At 38.9% G+C, this 19941-nt stretch overlaps 1 protein-coding gene across 1 annotated transcript in view; it reads right to left on the reverse strand.

The window, feature by feature from the left end:
• gpc5b (glypican 5b) overlaps positions 1–18795 on the reverse strand; it is a 63450-nt gene extending 44655 nt beyond the window's left edge. The window contains exons 1-6 of the mRNA XM_051094256.1: positions 18383–18795; positions 15594–15755; positions 12124–12833; positions 10086–10267; positions 9889–9948; positions 9403–9525 (exon numbers count right to left, since the gene is read on the reverse strand). Coding sequence (XP_050950213.1) covers positions 9403–9525; positions 9889–9948; positions 10086–10267; positions 12124–12833; positions 15594–15755; positions 18383–18551 — 1406 coding nt within the window. The 5' untranslated portion in view covers positions 18552–18795. The remainder of the gene's footprint in view (positions 1–9402; positions 9526–9888; positions 9949–10085; positions 10268–12123; positions 12834–15593; positions 15756–18382) is intronic.
• Between the last annotated feature and the right edge of the window lie 1146 nt (positions 18796–19941).

Raw genomic sequence — 19941 nt, forward strand, 5'->3', positions numbered from 1 at the left:
AGCCTGAAGACACAACTGTGCTGCAAATGTAGGTATTGACCCTGTACCCTTTTATTAGAAGCGTTAAAGGAGGCGGATGGAGGGCGTCCTTCAACAAAGGCCAAGTCGGTGCAAGCCACGCAACAATCTTACCTACTAAACAGTATTTAGGAAAGCAAGTTTCAGACAGATTAACAATAAAACCAGTTTATGGATTCCTGACAGTGGCATTCAATGAAGGATGCTGATGAGAAAACAAACTTGAGGAAAAGGTCTCGATAGGTCTTCAATCTTCACTCTTCGAGGGGACATCTCAACATTGGTTGCCATGGCGACTGTCAGAGTGCCATGTTCAGCAGCCTATAAGATCAATGGGTCAAGCTCAGGCAGGGCAGATAGGTTAAGACTTTGATTAAGCACTGTGTGTGAACTTTAAATACAGACATGAATGGTTGGTAAGGTGGATAGATTACAAGCATGTAAAGCTGCAGGGATTTTATTGATTAAAAACGAGCAGAAAATGATTGTATAGAAGTAAATGGACAACAACGTAATACAATACTATTCAATGTATTACATGACAAAATATTGACTGAATATAAAGAAACTTTTCATGTAGAAAATATCCATATCATGAAGAGAAAACATCATATATCCGTCAATTTATGCGAAACCATTGCTATATTATCACACAGAAGCTATTTCCACCACCAGCGTCCTTGAGACAGACAGAAGACAGACAGTCAGACAGACGGATCAAAGGGTTAACAGCGGGGGGCATATAAAGCGCAGCGGGCGGGCAGAATAATGCAGCCGTGTGCCTGCGCATCAATAAATGAATGCTTGTGGGAGAATCGGCCCGCTGTTTTCACCACAGCTAATCTAAGTGAATAAATAATGACCCCAGACACCTCACGCTGCATCCGAACACACGGCTCACTTTGCAAGGTGGAAGCACTTTGTCAGGAACCGACTTGAGATGGACTCGTTTGTTGGTTTGTGCTTTTAGCTATCGTGCGCAAATGCATTTTGGCGGCAGGTACGGTGGAGATGAGATATGTGAGTATTCACTACATGAGAGGAGCGGATTATGTGGCTTATTTAGAAGAAGAATGAGCTGTCTGTGGATACTGTCATTTTTACTGGCTTGTTCTGTCTTCGGTGAGCCAAATGTGCTTCGTATGCGCATAATTAAAGAGGAAACAATCTGCTCGACGTCTTTCAATAAACATAAAGCCAACCTTAAGACTCGGATCATCACAAATATGCATTTTTATGGAAATTTACTATTGTCTTTATTTCTCTGCAGACACTCATAGGAAGTATGAATATTTCCACCACACAATTTTGAGCGTACTGCATTTTTAATGAGACATTACTATCAGTCTATCAGTGGCTTCTAATAACCATTTTGAATAGCTATTAGTTGAAATTAAAAGCAGCCCTACTGACCATCTTAATAAATGCTCTCGGTTTTGGTACAGTCAGTATTGAATTAACTAAATGAATTAAATTAGATTTAGTGAGAAGATGTTCATGTCTTTCTTTCTTCAGTCATAAAGAAATTGTTTTTTGAGGAAAACATTTCAGGATTTTTCTCCATATAATGGACGTCTATGGTGCCCCAAGTTTGAACTTCCAAAATGCAGTTTAAATGTGGCTTCAAACGATCCCAAATGCGGTTGTAAACGATCCCAGCTGAGGAAGAAGGGTCTTATCTAGTGAAACGATTGGTTATTTTCATAAAAATAATACAATTCATATAGTTTTTAATCTCAAAACTGTTTAATCTAATCTTTTCCAGTTCATGACAGTTAGGGTATGTCGAAAAACTCCCATCTCATGTTCTCCCTCAACTTCAAAATAATCCTACACTGCAAAAAATGTTTTTCTTACTTAGATTTTTTGTCTTGTTTCTAGCCAAAATATCTAAAAATTCTTAAATCAAGAAGGGTTTTCTACACAAGCAAAAATTATTGTCTTGTTTTCAGAAAAAAGACATAAAATTTAAGTGAGTTTTTGCTTAGAACAAGCAAAATACTCTGTCAAAGGGGTAAGCAAAATAGGATGATTTTGAAGTCATTTTTGAAATTGAGGGAGAAAATCCGATTGGAGTTTTTCAACATATCTTACCTGTCGAGTCAGAATACACAGAGTTCAGGCAGAGCAAGATAAGGCGAGCGTTTGACATTAAAAAGTATTTAAATTGTATTATTTTTATGAAAATAACCAATCGTTTCACTAGATAAGACCCTTCTTCCTTGGCTGGGATCGTTTACAACCACATTTGGAATCGTTTGAAGCTGCATTTAAACAGCATTTAGGAAGTTCAAACTCGGGGCACCATATCAGTCCATTATATAGAGAAAAATCCTAAAATGAAGAAAGAAAGACATGAACATCTTGGATGACAAGGGGGTGAGTACATTATCTGTAAATCTTTGTTCTGGAAGTGAACTAATCCTTTAAGAAAAAGCCATGCAACTTTAGTTGAAAGAATTTTTAGTGCTGGTAATTTCTAGATAAAAATAATGTAGACTCTGGTCAAGACTGAAACTTTCCATTGTGCAAGTATGAGCAATTGGTAATTCAAATTGCCTCAGTAAGCACCTCTAATATTAGCATAGCCTACCATGTTTCACCCCCACACATTCCAATCAAACACAGATATATTCAAGTCCTGTTCTTCCTGAAAAGATTTCTTACACAAAAGAACAACCACAACAAACAAGCCACCTCATAAAATACTTTTGATTATGACAGACGAACTGCTTCAAATAAGCTACAAAGAACATACGGCTCTTTAAACAGATGTGTTAGTGAGAATATGGGTCTTACAGTTCAGTGTGGTAGGCCTGTCACTGTAGTCACCCACATTTCTCACAATAATTAGCAGCTAAATGAATCCAAACCAAAAAAAGTCAGAGAAAAATATTTACCCAGCTCAAGACCAAAGAGTTTGGAGTTCCCCTTCGACTGAACGCTGCTTATTTTCCCATAGAAACCACACACACATACCCTTGTGAGGAGCAAAGCTCCAATTAAATTCATCTGCTATATTGGATTAGCTCATTTGTTTGCTCAGAAGGTTATGAAACTCAGCACCTAATGAGCTAGCAATATCCGTTCTTCATGAGCTGTGCATTGGAGGTTTCTTCATTCTTCAGAACAGCTTTTCCCAAGTTATTGCCTTTGGCAACAACACACAGGCTAAACGGATGCCATACGCTAATATTTCAACAAGCCTTTTTCTATAGAATACACAGCTTTGCTGTTTAGCATCTAAGCAAGCAATGCTATCCTGTCTTACGTCAGCATGAATTCAGCTGTGTGCCTTCTCATGTGTGTAATAACCGGGTGTAAGACCTTCTGGTTGCTAGTTTTCCATCCTATTTATTGTCTGTGGTCTATGAAGTTGGGAAGGGCCCATGCTAATGTAGGACAGCTGTAATATATCTAGTCAGATTTGAACAGCGCTGCTCTGTATTAAAGCAGCTGTGTGGAATTGAGGAGCTCAATAGTAAGTTATAATACAAGCTCTGGATATCCGATATGCAGTTACAGTATCCATTACAGGTTTTCAGGTCAATCACCCACTATAAATACTGCAATATGTAGCATTTGTATGCTATATATCGAAAGCTATTTAGACAGAACTATGAAATGCTGTCTAGGTAGATATTTCAGTAGGCTTTTGGAGAATTTATTAAATAGTTGTGCAACAGTATCTCATCGCCAAAAAATGCACTAACCACTAGCAGTCTTGTTTAAACAGGTGATAAATTTGCTAAAATTGCACTGTGGTTTTTTGAAATTAAGTCATTACTATTATTATGATATCAAACACACCTATTTTAGGCTTATTATACCAAACACCTCTTCTTATTGCTAGGAATGCAGTGAAGACTGACATAATTTCTCATGTTGCCCTTTGACTGAAAATTACAACCAAAAGGTCAACAAGGTGGCATCTGATCAGGGTTGCTTTTTCAGAGTTGTGCTGTGGTAAAAATTTGACTGAAAATTGCACTGTGTGCAACCATTTGACATTACATTATAGATGCAAAATGTGCAATGCACCAAAAATAATGGCACCCCCCATAATCCTTAATATCTATAAAACAATGTGTATTTTTTAAATAATGTAAATATTTCATGGGGTTTATACCATATACTGGCATATTATACCAAACACTGTGTGTATTAGCATTATTAATATGCAGGGCAGCGTTGCCAAGTCTTCCGAATTTTTACCAGGTGAATCCCGCCAAAAACGTATTTTGCCCCTTAGAACACGATTTTTACTGGGGGACCCCCACCAAAACACAACTGGGCTAGTTTTGTGCTAGTTTTTAGTAGCAATTGGGCGGGCTTCGTTGTGAAAACCTGGCAACCCTGAATCAGGCGTATAAGTCCTACCTACAGTGAAGACAAACATGCTATACAAAAAAATAATAATAATAAAAAATACAAATGTAAGTGTAAAATATACAAATGTAATTACAAATTTAACAAATAAACTATGAAATTCAATTCTTAATTTGTCAAAGTTGTCAAAAGTTATGTGGCTCAAAAACAATGATTTTAATTAAATCCTACTGAAAAAAAGTAGAAATAACCAGAATCATCCGGTTTTCACTTGTCTAGTTTAATGTTTTTTGACCATTTTTGCTCATGTTTCTGTCTGAAAATCTATTTTAAGACAGCAGCTGTGTTTTTGAACATGGCAGGCCATCTTAGATTAGCAAGAAACCAGGTAACAGGGATGGTGCACCCAAAAATTTAAATTCTGTCATTAATTTCTCACCCTCATTTTGTTCCAAGACCTTGCTCATCTTCAGAACACAAATTAGGATATTTTTGATAAATTCGAGAGCTTTCTTTTTTTAAAAGATTTATTTTTGGCATTTTTATGCCTTTATTTGGATAAGGCAGTGTAGAAGGACAGGAAGCGAAATGGGAGAGAGAGAAGGGGGTGGGATCGGGAAAGGTCCGTGAGCCGGCATTCGAATTTGGAATTCGAAATTCACTGTGCAATGCCACTATATGTCGACGTGCTTACCACAAGGCTATTAGCGCCAACATTCGAAAGCTTTCTAACATCACATAGACAGTAACGTAAGGCCCAAAAGGTAGTAAGTATATCAATAAAATAGTCCATGTGACATCAGTGGTTGAATACTTTTTGTGAGAAAGAAAACAAAAATAATGACTTTACTCAACTATTTTTTCTCTTCCTTCTTTCATTTCTTCCACGTCTATTCAGGGTGAGAACGCTTTAGGATTTCATCAAAACAATCATAATACATGTTCCCGAAGATGAACGAAGGTCTTACGGGTTTGGAACAACATGAACGTAATTAATGAGACAAATTTCACAAATTATCCCTTAAAGGCCAATTATACAGCTAAACTCCAGCTTAACCAGCCTGGGAGACCAACTAAACCATCTAAAACCAATGCTGGTTGTAGCATATTTTGAGCTCTTGACAATGAGGGCGAGTCCTTAATAAAAACACATAATCTAATAGAGCTGTAATGGAGGATGTGGCCAGTCGAAGACCACAGCAGAAAGAAAAACTAAGCAGGTCAAATCATGACGACTGACTGTGAGTCAGCAATGGCCTCTCTTTTCCAATCTGTTCACCATTTTATGTGGGTTAAAGTGCAACGGTGGCGTCGGTAATGGATAAACAGTGAGAGAGAAAGAGAAAGAAACAACCCAAAATACCAAAAGACTTCGATCACGGACAGCTGTCGCCTAAAATGAAAACAAAAACAAACTGTGTTTCCACAGTAACCTCACATATCCAGTCGCTTAGAGTCCAAGTTATAAGTCATGCTTAAATTTCCTCGGTTAACTCCACCATCCTACGAAACATCCATTCATACACTTCACTGTGCACTGGGCGGTGAACCACAACTCCAGCTAAGCATTTTCTTAAACGACCTTGTTCGCTCAATTTGAAATGTTACGTAGTCGTCCAAATGGACCTGAAAATTCCAAGCCAAAAATGCATGTTTTGAAGTGAACTTGGTGTTAAAGCAAAACCATCTTGAGAACACATGTTTGCCTCAGTGTTTCTTTGACCCCACTGTTTATTATGACCAAGTGGAAGAATATTTTTAGACGGCTAATACAGTGTCGTGCAAAAATCATTTTTTGGGATTCTTGCCTCAGAAAACATGGTTAAATGTAATGTTCAAACTATTAAATGAGAATTTATTTTGTCCAAAAGGGGGCAGTGTTGACTTATTTGAAGAGGTTGTGCTCACAGGAATAAATGCTGTGCTCAGAATAACATGCTAACATGCTAATTTCACTATTTCTGCAGAGTACAGTATACATACTGTGCACAGAATGCAAAATATATGCATATGTACTACATCAAAACTTGCAGCATACAACAGAGCGCACAGCAAGGAACCCCACAATGCACTGCACTTAACTTGACTTTCCATTTGCAACTTTTAGACTACCAAACTCTTATTTCTATGAGTTCAAGTTCAAGTGTTCCCAAGTGTTTGCAACTCACTACAAGAAATATAGTGTACTACTGTTTGAAACATTTATTGCTAAATAATGTGTTTAGCGTCATGTGCTATAGTGCTAGTATTATTTATAACACAAAGCTAATGCAAAATGGTATGTAGCATACCATTTTGAATGTTAGCATTGCCATGCTGCAGTATGCTAGTATTTTGTTCCAAATATAGTCTATAGTCAACCAAAAACGGAGAGGATGACCATTACTTTCTGTGAGTGTTAACACAGAGAAATCTGACTAGCTTGCTAATCTGTTTTTGTAGTTTGTGGAATCTGTGTTTTAGAAAATACAAATCAAGTTTTTATGTCAAACTGAATTACTTTGTCTGAAAGATAAAGATTTCATGGTCACCTAAATGCCATGTGACAAACATGTAGCATTAACTAAATTTAGTGTTTACATTTTGTATTGGACCTGCAACCGACGGCATTTAGGGAATCGCTAAATCTTTATCTTTCAGACAGAGCAAATCTGTCTGACATCATAAAAACGTGTCTCGTCTTAATACACAAACCAAAAAAAACGATTAGCAAGCTAGTCGCTGTTCACTATGGTAACAGTGGCCTGTCTCCAGGACTACCCAGTGTTTGTGCCACTGGGGGCCCCCAGTATGGACGGTGCCAGCTTTGCGTTGTTGCCGTAGTGTGGACGGCGATGGGGCAATTTGTCCAGGGGGTGAATGGAGAGCGGGATCTCTAACCTCTGAGCCAAAGCTGAGGAGCAAATGAGGCCAGAAGAGGGATATATCTGGAATTACCAAACGTTGTCCATTCAAGCAAAGTGATTGTGGTTATTTTGTGTTACAAAAGTCAAAATGAACATATGCTGATAGCAAAAAACGCCTATATGCAAATGTTCATTTTGAGTGTGTGTTTTTCCAGGAATCTCATTTGTGTCACAATAGAGCTCCAGAACTTTCTGAATGAAGCTTCTGTCCGGAAGAGGACTGGAGAAAAGCCACGATAATCCATGGCAACCATCAACCTCTTGGCCATCTTATGAACTTCACGACCTCACAGAGTAAATAGAGACCTTTCTGGAGAGATATCGGATTTGACTGCCTACAATTACAATCAATTTGTGTGGGAAAACAGAAGCATTCTCATGTTTGTGAAGCGTAAGTCCTCAGCCAGCCTGAAAATCTTGCCATTTTCTTTGAATATAGAGGGACTGAAAGCAATTGATATGATGATGTATAGATCATATACTAAATGTGCAAAACTTGCCAATACCATGACCCAAATACCTATAATGTTTTGGTCAGCAGAACCAAATAGGGATAGCACATGTACGTCTGCAAGATGTCTGTTAAAGATCTATTGATCTAGAAAGCATCTGCGGTGTACATTGTCTTTCAGATGTCAGTTTTATGCATGTACTTTCTAAATCATAAACATCTTAAAGATATCTAATATACGTCTATTTGACATCTGATAGAAAACGTACAACAGACACGTATGTATTTTTACATACAAGTGGTTAAGCATTGACAGTGTCGTGAATTGAGAGAGGATCCCTGTTAACGTCATACACTTCTTACTAATATTTAAAGCCAGAGAAGCTAAAGACGAACGCGAGAGGAGAAAGTACTGTAGAAGGCAGAGCAAACTTGTTTCGCCATGCGCAAAATATTGGAAGAAAATCCTAAATACTGTATAGAGGGTTTGCATATACATCAGTTTTGGATTTAGTCAGTAACCAGGAATGCGCGGCCATATTGGCGATACTCAGATGTAAACAACAGCATGGATTGCATGGTTAATGTACTACTGAATACTTTGTTCTGCTAATTTATGCTGTCTAAACCACAGAAAAAGGTGTGGAAGCTGCTAAATCATGTAGAGAAGGACTTAGTGAGCAGGAAAGGGTGCAATATTTTGACAAACTAATGTTAATAGGTGGTAAAAGATACATAACGAGCAGTATTAATTAAGATATCAGCCTAATATTTCACCTACCTGACCGGAAATGATAAGAACAAACTTGAATGTTGAAGATTCTTGCCCTGGAAATCCTGGTGCAGTTTGGCCAACCACAAACACCTTTTGTTCCTCAGGCACTCTTCTGCTTGATTTGTTATAATTTCTATAGTACTCCAAATGTTTTTTCCCGGTCTGACCAATTAGTACAGTTTAAAACATGACAACAATTGACCATTTTCAGCAGCAATTATCAGTAAAATATGTGAGTTTCGCTCGGTTCAGTGGCATTGTTTACGTTCGGTGTCGCAAATATGGCCGATTAATGACGCGTCGTGAAAAAACTCTATTTCTATGGGATTTATATGACTTTACTAGCTTTAGAAAAGTTTAGATGGTATTTTCTTTTCATCTTACCTCTATATAATGTATATTAATGTAGTAATTAAAATTGCAGCTTCTTTGTTTACAGTGGTAACCAAGGAAACACTGTATCACTGCTGTTCCATAAGCGCCACCTGCTGTCAGAGAGTAATTTCACTTTTTTTCATATTATACAACCTAATGTACATCAAATACAGCTCATGCTACATGCAGCATGTTTGTTTGGATCTTAATTAAAATCCAGAGGTTTTGCAACTTTTTTATGCATTCTGATTCATATAAAGGCACAGTCCGAGAAAAAAACGTGACAAATCGTGAAACCATCAGAATCCTTAAACAAACCGTGATGTAAAGCAACATTTACCTTACGCTTCAAATATGTGAGTGTCCACATACACATTATAATAAATGACTAATTGCGAAACTAAAACTGCTTAGTCGACTTCTTTAATATTATGTGCATTTTTAATGTACTTTATAATAAAAAAGAGCACCATGTCATTGACCCATATTAATCCACGCATTAACATGCAAATTAGAGTTCAAGCCCTTTTCTGACAAGACAAGCTTACCTCTCCACCACATCTTCTCCACTCCAGCAGGTGTTTTCATCCATCACCACCTCCCCCTCGCACAGCATCTCCGGCAGGGTAGAGAAGAACGATTTGTACCGCTGGATGTAGCCCATAAACTCCCTGCAGGAAGTTCAGGCTTTCAGGAAGTTATCAAAAACCATCAAACCAGGCCTAATTATACAGTACAACCAGTTCTGCTTCATTCATCATGCTTCTCTAATCAAACATGCCCGAACACTGATAGACACAAGCGGCGGATTGGCCTCCCGCACTTGTTTGTGACTGTTATTAATGCTGACAGCGTTCTTCCTTGCTCGCACACGTTCATTTGATGTGAGATTAAATCATTAGAACATTCTTAGGCTGACAGCCAACGTCATTTTATGACAAAATAATTAGAGATAATTTAAAAAATAAATCTGGAAAACCTAGAAGTTGAATTGCTACTGTTTAAAATGTTAGTCTTAGATAATACACGCTTACTTTGAAATCTTTTTCAGGCTTCTGGGCTTGTCGTTTTTGGATGGTTTCAGAGGCAAAGACCTGAGGTCATCGACAAGTGCAGATTTGAGAGGAAAGAAAACAGAAGACAAACATCAGAGGAGTTACTATATACCATCTGAAATATATTATTGGTGAAAGATAATTAATTTATTGAAGAGACAAAAACAAATGCATACCTTCTTTTTAACGTTATGTGCTCGTGTTGGTTGCCTGTATCAGGTTGTGTTGTAGGACTGGAGGACGTGACTGAGGTTTGGAGCTCAAAGGTTGGGTTTACTGAAGGCGTCAAACTTCTTGAAGTGGGACTGACTGAAGTGGTGGAAACTGGTTCAGTCAAGGAACCGCAAACCTTACCCACCTGAAAGACAGAAATGAGGGATTTAAATGTATGTAAGAGAAAAACATCATATAGACCTGTTTGAATTGACTCGCACCAATACAAAGAGATTGCTCCATCTAGTGGCCACTAATAAATGACACAATATCACTCTAGTAATATTTTCAATATAATTAATTTTTAATTGTAAGAAACTAGCACAATAAGCTTTTAAGTATTTAATTGTTTTGGATGCTGAATTGTTATGCATTAACATTTGTATACATTAAATGTGTATTTTATTTTATTCAGCCTCTCATTATCACTAAATTTAAAAGTAAATCAAAATAAGAAAAACGTTTTGCAACAGTAGACATATTTCAGCTAAATTCCAGAAATTATAAAACAGAATGAGGACTGAAAATGTTATTTATGCGGGCGTGTGTAAACGTGTTTGTATTTGTATATCTTCTACAGAGCTTTATTTATTTAAGGATTAGCCGAACGTTCTCATTCCCCTGCTCTGGCCCCTCGCTAGCTGCACTGCATTTTGGGAAGGGGCCGGCCGGTTCACGGGAGCCGTCTTTGTCCAGAGGTGAATTTGCATGCAGGACATCAGGCTGATTGGGACCAGACAACACCCAAACAACTCAAGCAGCACCAAGATAGCGCCAGACCACATGCAGCGTGAGGGACCGGAGAGGCCCCATAGTCCTCCATGTCAATGCCAGAGCTGGGCGGCACATATAGACATCTTATAAACAATGAAGATATCACAAGTTATTCTTCAGGATTGTATTGTTCTTACAATTAGCAACATTATAATGCACCCGATTCCATTTGTAGCACATTTACAATAAAGCATACCTCTAAGACCCCCCCAAAATACGCAAATATGCTTCTAGCTACTGAATGCAGTTTGTAACACAACATTGGTGTAAGTTACATCCTGACCACTGCATAAGGAGCCCTATATAGTGACATTAGGATAAACTAAAACTCTACAGTATTTGTGCTAATTCATGGGGTGTTTCATAAAACAAGTTTACCAAATAAGCCAGGCTTATTTCAGTTAGTCTGACTTATTTTGAGCCAAATCAAGTAACAGTAAGTCAGACTAACTGAAATAAGCCTGGCTTATTTGGTAAACCTGTTTTAAGAAACACCCCCCCAGGTCAATTCATTTAGGGTTGCGTCTAACAACTGTGTTAGCCCTCTGTCCCTGGGTTGAAGTTTATGGGGTCTGTGGTTGTGGGCTTAAGTAATAATATCTCCCATTCTGACTGGCAAGTCTCTCTCTTTGAGAGAGATTTGTGGGAATGCGGTCTCAAACTTGACCTACTCATACAGAGCTGTCATCACCAGGACATGATGGGTGCAAAGCCGAGCTGTCACAAAACCCTTGACACTTGTGGCCCCTTCTGCCATGATTCCAGTGAAAGAGACCGGCAGACAGTCGCACACAAACTCTGGCGTTGATGGTATGAATAGCCTCAGGGTGTGCGACTGGGTATTCACTTACAGACAGCCATAGTCACACTCTCATGACCGACACATTTTTACAGTATGTGTCATATTACCACATAATCACGCTCCTAATCATTGAGCTAATAATAAACCCCTTGCATATCTAATAATTGCAGGGCTTAATAGCACCACTGAGAAGTTTTTTAGGCCTAATTCTAATTTAAAAATGAACGATCAATTTGAGATTTAGGTACATGCAAAAATAGCAGAAACTGCAGACCTGAAACTGCACAGCCTGATTGGGTGAGACATTTGATATGCACCAATCACTAAACATGCTGCTGCAAGTGCATGCGGGCTAGACCTGATTAGTCCAGCATATGGTGCAGCTCGTTTGTGGAATAAAAATAAACGTGAGAAGCATGACTCACCACAGCACTAAGATGTGGTCCATGGAGTTGTGCAGTAAGGATGGCATCATTAATTCTTTCCCGGATGCGTAGAAGCGCCAATTCCACTTCGTATCCCTCTGATAGTGCCCCGCTCAGCGCCTCCAGCAATGCTACATAGCGTCTCCAAGGCCCATCCAGCTCAGCTAGGCCTGCCAGGCAACCCCGCATCACATTGAGACACAGACCTCCGCAAGGCCGGATCAGGGTCAGTCCACGGCAGTGTGGACAGAACAACATCCGCACCAGTGCACGTCCACATTGGCGCGCCATCCCCACCGACTCTGTGGCATTCAGAACCTCAGCACCTACCGCTAGTGCCCGACTGAGGGCACAACCAGCAACTAGTGCCCTGGACAATCCCTGAGCAAGTTCTTGAGGGTGAGGTCCAAAGGGGTTGATATCATGCCGAGTGGCACGTAGGCACGCGCTTCCTTCGGAGGACCAGGTAGAAACATTTGAGCCCAAGCCTGGATTGACCAGATGTTGGTATACCAATGGGAAGAGTTTGTCGTAGAAACTGTGGACCGAGTGTTCCACAGAGATGTTGGTATCTCCACGGAGGTAGAGGTCAAGATCAGAGAAGAGGGTAGACACCAAGGGTTTCGCGTCCTGAGAGATCGTCTCGTAGGTGCTGTCGAAGAGCGAGTAGGTATGATTTAGAGTGAAGGAGAGCAGGGAATGGAAGGTATCTGAAGAGGAAATAAAAGAGAAATTCTGGACTGAACAAGCACTTAAATTGACGTCTCCAGACAACATTCGTAACATGAGACGACCAACAATTGCGGTAATTTTATTTGACATTTATGAGAAGGTCAAACATACTAGTCCGTCACGGTACACCTCTGCCTTGTTTCGCATTGCTTACAACTCTATCTTATGCATCTAATCTCTCTTTCCACTGGACTAATGGGAGCTGACAACACTTAATCCATGGATCTTTTGGGCTGGCGCTATTGGGCTGAAGGTTAGTTTGGAGATATGTGACACATGTGACTAGCTTATTACCAATTTTAGCAGTCAGGGCGACATCTTATACTTCACTATGTCTATGGGTTGCAAATGGAAGTTGAGGACCATAGTCATTTGTACCATATACATTATTTACAATGGCATATTAACTTTTGTGTGACATGTGACAGACGGGTACTTAAGTAGCCACCTGGCAGAACCCTTTAATGTCATCTCGTTCATAACGACCAAAGCATTCCAGCTCCGTCTTGTTTCTCTGTGAATGACTAGCAAGTTATGATCACTCTTTATTGAGGAACAAAAGAACACCTGTTTGGCTCACAGCACTAAAAGACACCCATTCTATAACAAGCCTTTAAAGGGTTTACACGAAAACTGGCAGGGATTCTGAATTGTTACGTCAGTGACTTTCACATCTCCTGGTGGCACTCCAGGCGTCCTGTAATTCCATCAACAATATGTGAGTAACCTTCTCAGGCATTACAGGTGGGTGGTACTGGAAACATGTTTAAGCAGTGACATGTTGAACTTAAATCTATATTTTAATAAAAGGACTCAAAGATACATATCAGGGTGTGTCTTGGCAACTACATCGAAACACTTTAGTATCAGGTGTCACGGCAGGGGATTATGCCCGGGTTCTTCTCATATGGTTCTGGGCCATGGAGGCATGTGGGGGGAGGCCACGCAGATCACAGGGGTCACCGAGGGTGCCCAGGAATCACCACAACTGACCTCTCACCTCTAAGACAGCAGCATGTTCTGAGAAGACGGATAGTAGGGTCAACTTGGATGACCATACCCCTGATAACTCTATTAAGTGCCTACTGGATTTGATGGGTCCTACTTTAAAAAAGATCAGTGTCAGAATAACTCCACACACTGCAACCAGGACTGAATTTAGATAAAGAGAAGGTAGTACACAGTATTTTTAGAGCCTTTTAGGTTGGAGAGGATAGTTGGGCTTTGTTGGACCGATGGTATGTGAATACCATATGTTGGCTTTGGTGTACAGTGAAGGGAGGAATTTTCAAAGAAATAGCTCACCCAAAAACGTACTCACTTTTAGATCTTTAACAGATCATTCTCCTTGCATTTTGGGACAGGTTTGATGTCAGCAATATCAACGCTCACGACCAATTCGTATGTATTTTACAAGGTTAATAATTTGTACGACCTCACTCGTACGATTTTGTTCAATGTGTCTAGACCCCAGGGACGAGGGTCTAGGTTTAGGGGCAGGGTTAGGGGTAGGTCATTCGTACGAATGCATATGAATTGGGGAACTCGTAAAATATTTTGTACCAGTCACTTTAGCCACCTCGTAGAATATGTATGAATTACCATGAGATTAGATTGGCGATATTAAAGATCTTTGGATCTCACATGTCCCATCATTTGGACCTTGACAGTCCTTGTCCCCATTTAGAAAAAGAGACAGAGATATTCTGCAAGCTATGTACTTTTGTCTTCAATGGAAGAAGGAAAATAAAATCACACTGGTAAGAACAGAAGTTTTGGGTGAACTATCTCTTAAACAGACGCATTCCCAAGAGTTCATACTTGAATTATTACTTTACCCTTATACACAAGCATATAGACAAAAAGCGGTCTACATTAAAAATCCTCTTTCACGTGGGAATGAAAAACACTTTACAGACCTTCTTTCTTTTAAACAGGACACCAGCTACAACCATGCGAAAAGTAGCAGAAAAGGACAACTGATCTTTTCAAAAGCTCTCATTATAGAGCAATACATTGAAGTGCACTGAGACGGATCTCCGCGGATACGCCAAGAATTTCAACATTTTTCTTTTCGTTTGCTTTAAACTCGTTAAATATTCACTCAGGCTGGCAGCAAAGACAGAGAGGACGGCGACAGTGCCCTTTTCCTGTGAACCTGAAAGGGGTTTTGTGCAAGGTTGGGCGGACAAATTGGATGAACTTAAATATTTGGTTGGGTGAGGACTTGGAGTTGTAAATTTGAAGCTAACATGTCTCATGTTGTACATAAAAATGCACTAGATAATCACATGCATGAAATCGGTCTAGGTCTGTGTGTGTGTCTCTGTGTGTGTGAGAGAGCAACATCTTTCTGCTTGCTTGCTTTTTGTACGTTTTATTCAAACATTGCTTCTGAAAGGCCTTGTCCTAATCCTGAAGCGCCAATCAACCTCCAAAAAAGCACATGTACTGCTTCACAGGAGACCTCAGGAATATAAAGGATCATTCTGTGAGCGTGAAAAACACCAGACAAAAAGCAAATCTCCAAGTAACCTTGGAAAGTCATGGTGTGCAACTCATAACACCGCCCCAGTGTCTCCCATACATGCGTACAAAGCAACAGCATGTAGTGAACGTGTGAACCACCTGCTGTGCAGGGACTTGATCCCATGACCTCTTGCTCCTTCTGCAAATGCAAACAGCACATGGCCTAGTATTTATTCGACCAAAAGGCTTCGCTCAATATTGATACGTACCCTGGAAATAAGAGGCATGGCCCAGGATGAGATATTTGAGTTCGAAGCTATAGGAGAGAATGTTCTGGAGTGTGTCTCTCTGGACAGCGGCGTAGTAGCTCTCCTCCATCTTGCGGGTGCAGCAAGTGGGACCCTGGTGTTTGCAGATGAGAAGATCTGCATCTGTGGAGGTTTAATCATAGAAGGTTGTTCAATCATAGGGGAATTTTTGACTACTTGAAAAGTATGTTGTTTTGCATTCCATAACTGTTCAAATATAGCTGAAATTTCGTTGTTTAATGACAGGTACCATTGTGACAACTTTTGATCATGACTGTAATTAACCATAAAGTGGATTCGGTATAGATTTTTGATTTATGTGTGACATAAAGTTCAAGTCAAAGGTTTACATACACCTTGCAGAATCTGCAAAATGTAATTATTTTACGAAAATAAGAAGGATCATACAAAATGCATGATGTTTTTTATTTAGTACTGACCTGAATAAGATATTTCATATAAAAGATATTTACATATAGTCCACAAGAGAAACTAATAGTTGAATTTATTAAAATATGAGCCTGTTCAAAAGTTTACATACATTTTATTCTTAATACTGTGTTGTTACATGAATGATCCACAGCTGCGTTTTTATGAACCGTCTCTAACAATGACTGTATGATTTTGAGATTCACACTGAGGAGAACTGAGGGAGTTATATGCAGCTATTACAGAAGGTTCAAACGGTCACTGATACTTCAGAAGGGAAAAAAAAAAACAGTGCATTAAGAGCCAGGGGTGAAAACTTTTTGAATTTGAAGAGTAGGGTAAATTTCACTTATTTTGTCTTTTGGGAAACATGTAGGTATCTTCTGTAGTCTCTGAAGGCAGCACTAAATGAAAAAAATATATGATATTCATGCAAAATAAGAAAAATGCACGCATCTTTATTCTGTTCAAAAGTTTTCACCCCCCCGGCTCTTAATGCATCATGTTTCCTTCTGAAGCATCAGTGAGGGTTTGAACCTTCTTTAATAGTTGCAAATGAGTCCCTCAGTTGTCCTCAGTGTGAAAAGATGGACCTCAAAATCATACAGTCATTGTTATAAAGGGTTCAACTACACACAAAGTTTAACTGTTCAGGACAAACAAGGGACTCATGAACAACTAAACTAAACCAAAAAAAAAAAAAAAAAACTGCTGTGGATCATAACACAGTAAGAACACACTATTAAAAATCAAGTGTATATAAACTTTTGAACAGGGTCATTTAAAAAAAAAAAGATCAACTATTATTTTCTTTTTTGGACTATATGTAAACGTCTTTTATGTGAAATTTCTTATTCAGGTCAATACTAAATAATAAAAATAACATGCATTTTGTATGATCCCTCTTATTTTAATAAAATAATTAACATTTTGCAGATTCTGCAAGGTGTATGTACATTTTTGACTTAAACTGTGTATATATAAACTACCAAAATATAATACCATAAATACCAAAATATGATTTCAGAATGTTTTAAGTTTCATTTTTTTACAAATGGAATGTACAATTGTTACTACAGAGACACAGTTGATGAACCTATATAATACCTAAATTCTGAAAAATACGACCTTTGAAACACTCTACAAGTACAATAATGTTAATTTTGTCTTTTAAAAAATCATAGGGGTCCAAAATAACACACAAGAAGGTGCATGTAAAAGAGCAGAGCACATGTGATAAAGACAGACGATATCTGCTCTGTCAGTCACCCTGCCCTATCCTATGTGACCAATTTTACACCGACGGGACCCCATAAGCCATGCATTAGAACAGCTGACTGTGATCGCCGGCATTCCGCTGACCTCCCTCACCTCTCGATACACATGGAGCGATGCCTCGAAACCTGCGTACTAAGAATAAAACTTTGTTTTGTAACGGCCATACTTTTCTAATGTATCCGTTCCATAAACAAGAACTTGAGACAAACCGAATATACCCAGTTTACAGTCTGACAGCAACTCCCAAACATTTTTGAGATGACTTCTGTTCAGGAATGCCTTTTTGATTTAACACGAAATGTGGGACATGAAAAACATTTGACAGCCTACCCTACAGTCCTGTTAATTTCGTCAACACCACAGACATTTCTGATTTATGCTGTCATCAAAACTACTTATTTGTAAGATGACTTTTTCAGTGACATACCCTATAGTACACATAAAAGTTTACAGTAATACTAGTTAATAAGTTAATATAAACCCTGGATTATTTAAATTTTAATTGGTGACTTCACATGTCTTACAGGCACAAGTCTTTTAAACAATTGTAAACAATATCTTGTTCACGCAAGCTATTATGGGCCTACAAGCGGTTTTGATAACCTAAAAACATTTCCCACATGACAAGACTTTTAAAATTAAGTTTAAAAGGTAAAAAGGATGTATATTATATATTTGACAAGTCACTTGTTTTCACTTTGAATGTAAGTTCGGGACATGTTATCGTGTTTTAAATGTTAGAAATGTACATTTAATATTCGTTAATTAAAATTTATGCAGGTAGACATTTGCTTTTCAGGTACTGTTTTGCGTTTCAGCTTAAATTAGCTTAATGGCAGGTACTGTAACATTACAACAACTTAGCCCACATATTGTGACAACATGCCCCGCTATTGGTCAGCGTGTGTTCAGTTGCCTGTAACATTTTTCTGGGGCAATAATGTTGCAGAGTGAATCGATAAACAGATGAGAATATGAGTGTTTTAGCTAGGCTATATTAGACAGCGCTTCTCACAGTAACCCTCCAGTATTTATAAACGAACCTGTTGCTGCGGTCTCCGGAACCCATCTTAATGAACCGACTTGGCGCAGCTGGAAAGCGGTTTTAACCTCATGACAGCTCTGCGAGCTGGCGCAGTGAACTCTCCATATCAACACACTGGAGAGCAGGATCCACAAGCAACATACACGCGGTGCTGTCCTGTGGAGCATTGCACCATCTCAGTCCACAGAAAGCCCTCAGAGCCAATGTATCAGAACGAGAAAAGCCCCCAAGACAAGTCAGAAGTATTATCCGGAAGAGATGCACATTTATAGCCGCTTAATGAAGTATCCAGAAAGTTTTCCAGGCTCGCAGGGGCTTCACATGCTGCGTGATTTGACAGACTGGACTGGAGACATGTGAGGAAGGGCCCTCCGTGTGTGTGTGTGTGTGCCCAATGTGGAGAAAGAGACTTCTGACTGCCAGTTTTGTGCGCCCAACACCCACTCCGGACCCCCCTCCCTTTGGCAGAGATAGATAGATATATAAGATATAGGTAGATAGATAAATAGATTACAGTAACAACGTAAAATCTTTAAATAAATAAGCAGATACATTATTTTACTCTGTTTACTCTATTTATCTAATCACGTTTTTTTGATAGGAACAAGTAACATTAATAGTGGTCAGGAAAAACGTATTTAATGCAGAAATTGAATACTTTAAAACATAACTAATAAGTTTTCTTTATTACAGTAACAAAGCTTTTAAATAAGTAAAAATATTTCAACATTGTACTATACTTACAGATAAGTTATGTTAAGTAAAAATATGTTTATCTAACATAAATAATGTGGGTAGAAAACCACCCAATTCCGAGTCGTAATGTAGTTTTAGATAATATAGATAAAAATTACTGTTTTTACTTCATTATACAGTGACAAATTTGTAAACTTAAAATAAATAATTTGTCATAATTATTCCGAGGTCACTTTAACCACCAGATCCAGTCCGTATCCAGATCAGATGGTCATTGCAGTCCTCCGGATCCATACTCAGCCCAGACGGCGGATCAGCACCTAGAGACGACCTCTACAGCCCTGAATGTCAGCGGAGACCACATCGACTAGATGAGCCCCAGAGACGGATCCCCAGTGAAGACCTGGTCACCTAGACGGCTGTCGGCACAGGACCACGGGACCTGGTGAGTCCTCTGTGTCTGGCCAGAGGAGAACCGGCCCCCCGACTGAGCCTGGTTTCTCCCAAGGTTTTTTTCTCCATTTGTCACCGATGGAGTTTTGGTTCCTTGCCGCTGTCGCCTCTGACTTGCTTAGTTGGGGACACTTTATCTTCACACAATATTGTATTTTATTTTGTTGTATTTGATTAACTACCTTTACCTGAAAATTGAGTTTACTGTTGCCCTTTGCATTGTTGATGTACTATTTCCTATTTAATACTGTACAGCCGCCTTGTCACAATTCTGTATTGTTAAAGGCGGTATATAAATAAAGGTGATTTGATTTGATAATTATTTTATTCTATTTTCTATATATGGGGAGAAAATCTCTCTCTCTCTGTCTCTCTCTTTTTTAAAAAAAGGTTTATCAAACATAAAAT

Source organism: Labeo rohita, chromosome 22, assembly GCF_022985175.1.
Source record: "Labeo rohita strain BAU-BD-2019 chromosome 22, IGBB_LRoh.1.0, whole genome shotgun sequence".
Classification (NCBI taxonomy): domain Eukaryota; kingdom Metazoa; phylum Chordata; class Actinopteri; order Cypriniformes; family Cyprinidae; genus Labeo; species Labeo rohita.